This window comes from Haliotis rubra, unplaced genomic scaffold (genome assembly GCF_003918875.1).
Source record: "Haliotis rubra isolate DU_JTF1 unplaced genomic scaffold, ASM391887v1 Scf85, whole genome shotgun sequence".
In the NCBI taxonomy this organism is placed as follows: domain Eukaryota; kingdom Metazoa; phylum Mollusca; class Gastropoda; order Lepetellida; family Haliotidae; genus Haliotis; species Haliotis rubra.
The window spans coordinates 47,954-60,153 of NW_025767579.1; the positions used below are offsets into that span (position 1 = coordinate 47,954).

The following is a 12,200-nucleotide window of genomic DNA, read 5'->3' on the forward strand; positions in this document are numbered from 1 at the left end:
TATGAGTCAATGAAATATAGCGAAATTGCACACGGTGAATGCAGACTTATCCGTCTTTGGCACCAAGTCGAGGAAAGTCAGTTTGAGTGTCACATGGAGACGTGTGGTGGCGCTGAAGTCAATACCTCGTGTGATCACCGTGGGCATCCAGAACTGCACGGCATCGCCTCGGCATCGAACGAATAAGTCTCAGAATCTCGTGTTGCCCAATCGCAGCCCACTCTGCCTGAAGTGCCTGTGCGAGTTGCTGAAGTGTCTGGGTCTGAGGGTTACGGCGTCGCACCCGTCTGTCCAGGGCATCCCATGTTCGATCGGGTTTAAGTCCGGTGATCTTGAGGGCCAGGGGAGCACATTGATGTTGTGATTCTGGAGGAAGTCTCGAGTGTGACGTGCTGTGTGGGGCCTGGCATTGTCCTGTTGAAACAACTCCCTCTGGCGATCAATGATTGGAAGGAGGTGTGGGCGTAGGATTTCGTCACAGTACCGTTGAACTGTCAGGTTGCCCTGGATCATCACCAAATCACTTCTCCTACGGCAGGTGATCGCTCCCCACATCATAACACTTCCCCGGCCAAATCTGTCTACCTGGGGAACGCAAGCGTCGGCGAAACGTTCACGTCGACGTCTGTACACCCGCATTATTCCATCGCGTCGTTCCAATAGAAATCGTTATTCATCACGTGATTCTACGCCAATTCGGTAGGTTCCAGGCCTGAACGTTGGTGCACCATTGAACTCGATGTCGACGATGTTGTTGTCGAAGCACAGGGCCAAAATAAGGTCTTCTGGCACGTAAACCAGCCTCTCTCAACCTGTTCCTGACGGTCTCTGCAGAAAGCCTCCTCAATCCGGGTATTTGTCGAGCGGTACTGGTCGCCGTAGCTGTTCGATGACGCAGGTGATGTACCCGGATGTAGCGATCCTGCGCCGCAGTGGTCGCTCGAGGTCGCCCACTACGAGGGGCATCTGCTACCGCATTCTGCGGGCGATATCTCTCCCAGAGCCGTGAAATGGTGCTTTGGTGAACATTCATGCGTCGGGCAACTGCCCGTTGAGACTGGCCAGCTTCAAGCAAACCAAAGGCGATATGACGGTTGGTTCACTTAGACGTGGCATTTTGCGTTCGTCAACAATATTCCAAATACAGTGAATAATCGACAGACAGCGATCAACCTTTTACACCCATCATTGAGACTATCTGATCCCCAACTTTCACGTGCATTGCATGTGAATTGTGTATTCTGTGACACTACACGCCGAAATTGAAAATCATGCTGTTAAATACGGGTATTTTACGGATGGTGCGTTTTGTTGTGATGTTTCAAAACATAAACACCATAGTACTCATAAACAGAGCAAAACCTTTCGTAAAATGAATCACCTTTAATTCATTGCTACATGAAATTGCTATTTTCATGATGCGTTTCTTTTTTGGGAAAGTATATATCAGCTGGCTACCAGCGCACACCGTCATTTGTATTTCAGGTTATGTATACTCTGCAAAAAAAGAAACGCACAGGTGAAAACTCAGGAATGTAAACACTTTATTTTGTTTCCAAATAAAACTTTAACTAATGATCGCACGAACGTAAAATTTCACATGGATGTTGTCAAGAGTCAGCTTTACAACATGCAGCTATCATTTGTCTCTGAAACCATTGCACCGGGCGTACAGATGGCGTGGAGGTCAGTACCTGTGGTGACCACCTCGAGCTTGCAACACAGCTTGGCACCTCCTGTCCATGGACATGATCTGTCTTTGAATCCGTGCTTGGGGGGATCCTCCTCCATTCCTCCTGCAAGGCTTGAGACAGTTGTTGCAACGTTTGGGGTTGAGGCTGACGACGTCGAACGCGTTTCCCAAGCTGGTCCCACAAATGCTCTATTGGGTTCAAATCGGGGGATTTTGAAGGCCAGGGAAGAACTGTGATGTTCTGATTCGTCAGGTAGTCCATCGTGATGCGAGCCACGTGCGGTCTGGCGTTGTCCTGTTGGAAAACGTGACGTTGAGGGTTGATGACAGGTAAAAGATGACGTTGCAGAATTTCATCCCTGTAACGAATTGCAGTCAGGTTACCACGGACGTGCACCAAGTCACTTCTCCCGTTGTAAGAAATGGCCCCCCATACCATCACACTTCCCCCTCCAAATCTGTCCGCTTCAACTACACAATTACGGGCGTAACGTTCGTTTCTCCGTCTATAGACCCTCGTCCTACCATCGTGTCTTTGAAGTTGGAAACGAGATTCGTCGCTGAACCAAATTCGCTGCCAATGTCTCCAATTCCATCTCTGGACGTTCCTGCACCATCGAACACGTGCCAGGCGATGATGAGGTCGTAGTGTGCATCCTACGTGAGGTCGTCGAGGGCGTATCCCGTGCTGTCTGAGGCGATTTCTGATGGTCTGGGCGGAGACGCGGCGAAGACCTGGGACGTTCTCTGCTGTTTGTGTTGCTGGGACGGCCCGGTTACGTAAATGGAACACCCGGATGTAGCGGTCCTGTGCAGCATTGGTTACCCGCGGTCTACCACTCCGAGGTCGGTCGCGGGTCGAGCCCAGTTGATCGTAGCGCCTCCATAAACGGGAAATTGTTGTGTGATGCACGTTGAAGTGTCTTGCAACTGATGACTGAGATTCGCCAGCTTCAAGACGTCCGATGGCGATGTTCCGGTCAGCTTCGCTAAGTCGTGGCATGTTGAATTCGTCAGTAAACTGGCGTTGAAAGTGAATTGAACACGTTAAACTGCCTTCCTCATATACCCTACACACTGGTGCATAGGTGAAGCAACTTTCACGTGCATATCGTTCGAAGTGTCATTTACACGTGAAAATTTCATGATATTTTCAAAAACCATCATCAAACAACAATATTTCATGAAATGGTGTGTTTGAGCGATACTTAATGGATATGAACAAGTATACATTATGTTTGGTTAAAGTAACCGGGTTTTGTTTGCATAGAAATAAAATAAAGTTAATTTTAAATTTCATTATCACCTGTGCGTTTCTTTTTTTGCAGAGTATATTTTACGTTCTGTTTATTACGTTATATATTAATTGTTTATGCATGATAAGCTATATACATTATATCCAGGGGGATAAATTATCAAATATTGGTTGTAACATACATAAGTGAGTTAGCGCACTAGCCAATACGATACTACGATACGATGCTCATGTGAAAAACACTGGTAATATGAACCTGTAAATTTGAGGAAATCTTAAAAGCTGTGTAAAAATTACATGTGCAATTTGCCGTTACCGGCAATGAGCGTTATCAGTTGGAAGTCACTTAGGTGTAGTTAAGGCTAAAAGATAGTCGCGTGTAAGGCCAAATGTTTTTTCCACGAACATAAATGTTTTTCATAACGTAAAATATAAGATTCATAACGCAATATACAATCAAACCTACTTCCATCCCTATTAGATATTATACTACAGACAATGTTCAGACAGTGATTTTTATTTCTAAGAGTCTATGACTATATAGTCTTGATTATAAATGAAGACAATTTGAATAATTACACATTTAATTGTTTAAACTGCAGTAATCAGTTATATGTAAAAAATCATGAATTACATTTTTTGGACCATGATAGCAAGAAATTAGGTTTGAATTGGATGTTAAAAAATCACAAGCATTGTCACTAAGGTGACATAATCCCCCGCCGCAAATATCAAATCAAACTTATAAAGTAATGAAAGTTTAAAATGAAGTTAAATGTCAACAAAAACATGACCAGTAAACCCCTCTTGATATCTTGCTCTTTAGGTGTTCAAACACACACATATTTTCAAGACTGACTTTGACCTTGACATGGATGTCATAATGTATGAAATATGCAAAAATAGTACTAAAGAAATTGCTTATTTAAATATATTCAAGGGAAGTCTTGAAAGTCTATGAAGAAAATCCAGTGAACCGTTCTCGAAATATCTTCCTGACAATTCAGGTTAACATGCCGAAATCTTCAAAGTGTCGTCGTGACCCTGAAAATTAAGTGAAGGTCACCAAAATTGACTGAGCCCTGGGCCTTCCCTAGATGAGGCTTGGTGCCAAATATGAAGAAAGTCCAGTGAATATTTCTTGCGATATCGTGATGACTATCTTAACATGCAATTTAACATGCTGAAATCTTCCAAGTGTCTCTGTGACCTTGAAAATTAAGTGAAGGTCACCAAAATTGACTCAGCCCTGCACCTTCCCTAGCTTGGTATTGAATATGAAGAAAATCCAGTGAACGGTTCTTGAGATTGCTTAACATGCAGGTAAAACGTTAAAGTCCCCTTGTGACCTTGAAATGAAGGTCAGGGTCACCAAACCTGACTTGGACCTTTCTTATACTGTGATGAACCTAGGTACCAAATATGAAAAGAATCTAGTCAACTGTTCTTAGATGTTCAAATTCGTACGGACGGACGGAGCCTAATACTATATCCCCCGCTTCGTGCTAAACGCGCGGCGGGGGATAATAAACGTAGTTTACAAATACGTGACTTTTGCACCATGCAACCTCTTATTCCAACTTTCGATTTTTTCGAAATTCATATTTGTAATTGTGCACTTACATTGAGAATGAGTGTAAGGCGATCACGTGACTCACTGCATTATCACGTTGCCAAGACCATGTTCAAACCAATATTACTACCAATAATGTGGGTGTGAATGTTTCTAAGATTCTTGTGTATACCAGTATGAAAATAAAACGAAACTGGATTCGTTTATAATGACACTAGCAAATCCACACATTTTGTCGCTTACTTTAGGTATCCGTCGACATTTTTTGGGCTTTGGAAAAGATTTGCTGTTTTTATCATGCCGATATGCTGACAGTACATTGCCCACAAAAATCTTTTCTAAACAAATCTTTTCTATCTACGAAAATGTTGCATCATTGTTTCGTATAGAAACGTTAAAAAAAATCCAAGTATTCCCAATGTTTATCAAAATCTATCAATCCGATGTACACAACCACGCCCTGGCATCTACTTGTCAAATGATAACTGGAGTGAGGGAAGGAACTCCGATTTCCTTTGCTGATCCGATTTTTTGAAATTCAATCGACACACCTACAGGCGTCATTCAGTTCCTCCTGCCAGGCGTCGTCACGCCGAAGACCCGGGTTCGAATCCCCACATGGGTACAATGTGTGAAGCCCATTTCTGGTGTTCCCCGCCGTGATGTTGCTGGAATATTGCTAAAAGCGGCGTAAAACCAAACTCAGTCAGTCAGTCCTGCCAGGCGATGGCACATGGCACTTGAAATAGTAAAGGTTATCAGTGCCGTCTTATCTTAAACAATTCAAACGTTTATCTTTGCGTCAGACCTGAACGATTTGTGAGTGAGTGTGTATGATTTTACGCTTATTTTACCAGAAATGGGCCTCACACATTGTACCCTTGTGGGAAATCGAACCCGGGTCGTCGGCGTGACGAGAGGATGCTTTAACCATTAGGCTACCCCACCGATCCGAACCATGTGTGCCTTCTTGAACGTGCCATGACGGTATTAACGGTCCTTACAAATACAAAGGATGCATAGATGCACAATAGTTATTTATTCGTAGAGTTTGCAGTGCTTCAAACAAAAGTTGTCTTACGGTTCTCCTCCCACGTTAAGTCATTGCTATATTTTTAGACCAGTTGACCTGCATGGGCGTATAAAGACATACACAATGAAACATAATAATTTCCTGCTTTTCGCTTCCCGACCAACGGGTGTTTTCCTGTATGAAATCCGTAAAGATAGTAAAACAAAGTCTGGCCTTCTGTAATATATGTTTTGATGATAATGACAATAAGGCTGTCACGATTAGCCAGCCAGCCAATATACTGAGTTTCCTTCGTCGTGCTTCTACAAGAACCTTAACCATAATCATACGAAATCTCTAACAGAAGTCAGTTTTAAGATTCCGTCATATAAAATAAATCATGTTATGGCTCACTGCCGTATAGCGGTAACACCAGGTGCAATCACGTCAGCGTGTCCTGCCACATCGGTGTCACAAACACATGCAAACCTAGTCAACTGTTCATCTGAATGCACTAAATACGTGCGATAATCGTCAACAGGAGGTTAACCCCTCATTTACCTCTCCTTATGTTGAGGTTTTATTGTTCAATTTGATTGCACCGACAATGCTTCTTAATGAGGAAATGACTCAGACACCACTGTTTATTTGATTAATAAAACGTAATCAAAGGATGTAATGCCCCTGTGTCATTACTAAATGTACAGAGCATACTGTCAACATTCCAATGTCTACACAATACATTCTAATACAATGGTGCTGGAAATGTGTCCGTGTGTGTGCGTGTGTGTGTGCGTGAACGTGCACAAGACTTATACTTGAAATAATACTGAATATATAATTAGTCCCATTTGATTACATTACCATTAACGTCTAACGGTCAAATCGGTAAAGCGTGTTCGAAAAAAAGATCCCAAATAACCTTTAAAACACATTCCTTTAGTAAAACTACATATGGACACAGATGCTTAATACATCGGCAATTTACCACATTGTTTGACAAACCCAGATACATAATCAGAGCGAAACGGGATTCGAACCCAATAGTATAGCTTTCTGGCACGCCTGAGGGATGACACTCTCCTCAGCGAACTGGTCGCCTGACACGACTGGGCCAACGATGACGTTTTTAAGAAAACGTATCAACTGAGATAGCATATCTTAAGTATCTGTGAAGAACATCGTAAAAAACATAAGAGAAATAGAACTGATCCAGGAACTGGCATCAAAGCACATCATCATTCCATACAGTAATAAAACCTTCCTGGTATAACTTAGCGTCCACGTTCGCACCTATATCGAATACTGGCTGGAGAAGCAAGTGGAATCTATTTCTTGCAATCTTTCCTGTGAACTGACCAATCCTTTCGTTGGCATTCTCTGTTGCAGTAGGCCACTTTCAAACATCCTACGCATCTCTTGCACTGACTAGATACTTTTCCACAGCTGTTGCAACGATTGTCTGTCGCTGTGGTGTTCTGGTTGGGGGGTTCCTGTCTTTGAGTATCCACTGTAACCTGGGCTGTGTTTCTTTAATTCGTTGTAAAGGTCATCGACTTTTTCCTTTGAGCTTCCTTTACTGTCCATATCGCTCAGCATCCTATGAATCTGTCGTTTTGCATCTGAACAACAATGAAAGATGGTGACACTGTTTAGCATCTGCATCATCACTTGATGTTATAAAGCTATCAAATGTGATCATTTTATGGACGAATAATCTATGTGATCCTTAAAGTTACGAAGTTCATATGGAATACTTTCCTTATTTACAGTCCTGCATTTCTGGCAGTCAGTATGTGCTGTTTGATTTTTAAAAGGAATCGGATACCTGAGAACAAGGTTCTTGCCCACATTTATGTGATGTGGCTGCAGGCAAGAAATACGTACCTTCTGGGTCTGCTGGGAAATCTCCATATTTAGCACTTAGATTCACTTCATTCACCAATATCCGAAATGAGAGGTAGTTGAAGCGAGGTCGGACATAGGTTCTGACCTTCCAGGAGACCTGGTCGGACTCTTCCTGTTGAAGACGTGAACTGTTCAGCCTCAGTATCCGGGCCAACAACTGATAACCCTGCGGAACAAATATCTAACATACAGCCGAACTCATATGCAGTCAATTAAGCAACACGACTAACCGATCATAAAGTCAGACGTGATAAAGAAGCGGCCATTTTGTCCGACATCTTCAATACGACGTTTCTAAGGGGATTAAAAGGTCACTGAAAAACATCAGTATCTCAGAAACCTGACGGTCAAGGTCAGAATTGGTCTCCAGGAACCCATGTTTGTGTTAAAAGGCAACTGATAGGATCGGGTGGTCAGGTTCGCTCACTTCGTTGACACGAGTTATCCTCCCTGCTTTCAGCAACGTCCAAGCTTTTTCAAAGTCATACCACGTGACAAATAAAGTTAGCTTCTCCTCCCACACTTTCATCCCCTCCACGTGGAAAACCCCTGCCCACTTGTATATTTCGTCTGGACTATAGCGAAGCATGGGGATACCCAGGACCTTGGTCTGGAGAGAGAAAGGTTCATGGTAATTGATAGTACTAGCTCCTCGTTGCTTCAAGACATTCATCGAAGTGACAAACCACTCCATAGAACTATGAATCACACAAAGAAATATTCTTTGTGGAAAATCATACTTCAACAAAAAAATAATAAAATAAACAATTTTAATCACTTCCTTCTCTTACCAGTACTCAGATGACGCCAAACTGTATCAATTTGTACCTGACATCATCTAAACGTTTAATGATTTATGCATGTATATGAATATATTAATATATTGATATCCATACCTGTACGTCATGTAGCTGTATTACTGTAAACCGCATGCATCGCGGCTTTGCATATCTGTGATATTGTAATCTTGCGAACCAATAAAAAAACAAAGCCAAAGAAAGAAAAAAAACACTATTTTTCATACAATACACCGTACCTACACTTTTCCTTTTTTTAAAAAGAGTTTACAAAGTTTATAATATTTATTTTAACGGAATATCAAACTCTTTGAAAATGATTTTGAATCAATTTCAAATGTCAACGCCTACACTGCTCCTGTTACTTCCTACCGCATCATAGTTTACTCTGCTCCTGTTCTTGGTTACTACCTCAAGACCTACCCTGCTCCTGTTCTTGGTTACCTCAAAGACCTTGGTTACCCTGCTCCTGTTCTCGGTTACTACCTCAAGACCTACCCTGCTCCTGTTCTTGGTTACTACCTCAAGACCTACCCTGCTCCTGTTCTTGGTTACTACCTCAAGACCTACCCTGCTCCTGTTCTTGGTTACTACCTCAAGACCTACCCTGCTCCTGTTCTTGGTTACCTTACCTCAAGACCTACCTCAAGACCTACACCCTGCTCCTGTTCTTGGTTACTACCTCAAGACTTACCCTGCTCCTGTTCTTGGTTACTACCTCAAGACTTACCCTGCTCCTGTTCTTGGTTACTACCTCAAGACCTACCCTGCTCCTGTTCTTGGTTACTACCTCAAGACCTACCCTGCTCCTGTTCTTGGTTACTACCTCAAGACCTACCCTGCTCCTGTTCTTGGTTACTACCTCAAGACCTACCTTGCTCCTGTTCTTGGTTACTACCTCAAGACCTACCCTGCTCCTGTTCTTGGTTACTACCTCAAGACCTACTACCTGCTCCTGTTCTTGGTTACTACCACCCAAGACCTCAAGACCTACCCTGCTCCTGTTCTTGGTTACTACCTCAAGACCTACCCTGCTCCTGTTCTTGGTTACTACCTCAAGACCTACCCTGCTCCTGTTCTTGGTTACTACCTCAAGACTTACCCTGCCCTGCTCCTGTTCTTTCTTGGTTACTACCTCAAGACCTACCCTGCTCCTGTTCTTGGTTACTACCTCACCTGGTTACTACCTCCTTGCTCCTGTTCTTGGTTACTACCTCAAGACCTACCTTGCTCCTGTTCTTGGTTACTACCTCAAGACTTACCTTGCTCCTGTTCTTGGTTACTACCTCAAGACTTACTCCTGTTCCCTGCTCAAGACCTAACCTGTTCTTGGTTACTACCTCAAGACTCCTGCTCCTGTTCTGGTTACTACCTCAAGTTCCTCCTGCTCCTGTTCTTGGTTACTACCTCAAGACCTACCCTGCTCCTGTTCTTGGTTACTACCTCAAGACCTCAAGACCCTGCTCCTGTTCTGGTTCTACCTCAAGTTACTACCCTGCTCAAGGTTACTACCTCAAGACCTACCCTGCTCCTGTTCTTGGTTACTACCTCAAGACCTACCCTGCTCCTGTTCTTGGTTACTACCTCAAGACCTACCCTGCTCCTGTTCTTGGTTACTACCTCAAGACCTACCCTGCTCCTGTTCTTGGTTACTACCTCAAGACCTACTCCTGCTCCTGTTCTTGGTTACTACCTCAAGACTTACCCTGTTCTTCTGTTCTTGGTTACTACCTCAGAGACCACCCTGCTCCCTGTTCTTGGTTACTACCTCAAGTTCACCTTGTTCACTACCTCAAGACCTACTACCTCAAGACCTGCTCCTGTTCTTGGTTACTACCTCAAGACCTGACCTTGCTCCTGTTCTTGGTTACTACCTCAAGACCTACCCTGCTCCTGTTCTTGGTTACTACCTCAAGACTTCAAGACTACCTCCTGCTCCTGTTCTTGGTTACTACCTCAAGACCTACCCTGCTCCTGTTCTTGGTTACTACCTCAAGACTTACCTTGCTCCTGTTCTTGGTTACTACCTCAAGACCTACCCTGCTCCTGTTCTTGGTTACTACCTCAAGACTTACCCTGCTCCTGTTCTTGGTTACTACCTCAAGACCTACCCTGCTCCTGTTCTTGGTTACTACCTCAAGACTTACCCTGCTCCTGTTCTTGGTTACTACCTCAAGACCTACCCTGCTCCTGTTCTTGGTTACTACCTCAAGACTGTTTGGTTACTACCTCAAGACCTACCTGTGTTCTTGGTTACTACCTCAAGACCTACCCTGCTCCTCCCTGTTACTCCTCAAGACTTGGTTACTACCTCAAGACTGCCTCAAGACCTACCCTGCTCCTGTTCTTGGTTACTACCTCAAGACTTACCCCTCAAGACTTGTTACTACCTCAAGACTACCCTCTCCTGTTCTTACTCCTGACTCCTGCTCCTGTTTTGGTTACTCCCTCAAGACTTACCTTGCTCCTGTTCTTGGTTACTACCTCAAGACCTACCCTGCTCCTGTTCTTGGTTACTACCTCAAGACTTACCCTGCTCCTGTCCTCAGCAACAACATCAACGCTTAGCTTTGTCCATTCTTGGTGACATCATCAATTCTTACCCTGCTTCTGTTCTTGGCGACACTTTGCATTAGGAACTGAATGACGCCTTGTAATTGATGTCCGACTTTGGGATTATCCAGCTCCAAGATAGACTTCTTCTTGTTGATTGGGTAGATACGGTAAAGGTACGTGTGAATCAGTTGCCTTCCAAATGTGGAATCTGGGAATTCCGGCAGCCGGGTTACATCAGCACAGGAGAGGGCCTGTTTTGTGAGTATTCGGTCTCCAAATGCCAGCTCCTCATCTTTGAAGAATGTGCTCGTAATAAAACTACGTTTCCTTGATAATTGGGTCTTGCTTGTGTTCAAGGAAACAGCGCACGAAAAGTTTATCTCAGTCTGGAACACGACAGTGCTGAAAGAACACATAATTACATTGAGTAAAGTACAGTATCTGATTATTGTCACTGCATGTAAAGTTAATATTGAAGGCATAGTTTGAGGAGCATCTATTTGATTTCTAGGGGGAATGGGAAGATCTTTGAGCAGTTTGTCCAGAAACATGACAAAAGCATTAATAGTCTATTGGTAGCTTTGAAAAATCTGTGTTGTGTGACATTTCATAGTGAGTAATATATTTATATATAATTTGATTTCACGGAAATACAGATGTGTACAACGGATAGCGATGGTTAGACTCTTTGCTGGACGTGTGAACATTCTAACTCTAGTATGATGACATTGATGTATACTAGCAGTATGTGGCTGCACTGAAAACTCAAATATGCGCAATGTCCTTCACAAGATTACAATCTTCTGTGTTTACGTATTTAGTCGAAATTATGGAAAACACGAAAACAGACATATACATTTAGTGCAACAATGGATCGTTCCCCCACTACCACTCAAACAGTTGCCCCTCAGGTTGCATCATCACTATGGTAATCCCAAATAGACAAACCAAGAATCATGATAGGGCCAATCCCAAATTAGTTGTTCTCGTACACAACATATAACTTTCTATAACCAACTAAGGCGAACCAGTGCTACCAATAACTTTCACACTGTCAAGGTACCTGCGTGCCTTATATATAAGGTATATATGGGGAAAACAAATGAAGTAACACAATCCTTTCTATATTCATCAGATAAAGTCAACTGTTTGATTCTCACAACGAAATGTGCATGTGAGTCGATACCCTGTATGTCATAATTCTTGGACTGTAATAACGCAGATGGAGACATTATACTATACTCGTCCAAACCGGGGAAACGGAACTTTCAATTTGGATATTATGTAAACAAACTTTTCAAAGACAGACATTTTATGAACGCACCACCATTTTTCTTGATCACCACCTCTAAACGCAACGCATGGGATGCACGTGCACAACGTTCCCCTACTTTTTTTAAGAGTGT

At 43.1% G+C, this 12,200-nt stretch overlaps 1 protein-coding gene across 1 annotated transcript in view; it reads right to left on the minus strand.

Annotated features, from left to right (window-relative positions):
• Positions 1-6,159: 6,159 nt before the first annotated feature.
• LOC124262721 overlaps positions 6,160-12,200 on the minus strand; it is a 39,637-nt gene continuing 33,596 nt past the window's right edge. Inside the window, exons 12-15 of the mRNA XM_046697260.1 lie at positions 10,842-11,196; positions 7,869-8,051; positions 7,421-7,607; positions 6,160-7,155 (exon numbers count right to left, since the gene is read on the minus strand). Coding sequence (XP_046553216.1) covers positions 6,962-7,155; positions 7,421-7,607; positions 7,869-8,051; positions 10,842-11,196 — 919 coding nt within the window. The 3' untranslated portion in view covers positions 6,160-6,961. The remainder of the gene's footprint in view (positions 7,156-7,420; positions 7,608-7,868; positions 8,052-10,841; positions 11,197-12,200) is intronic.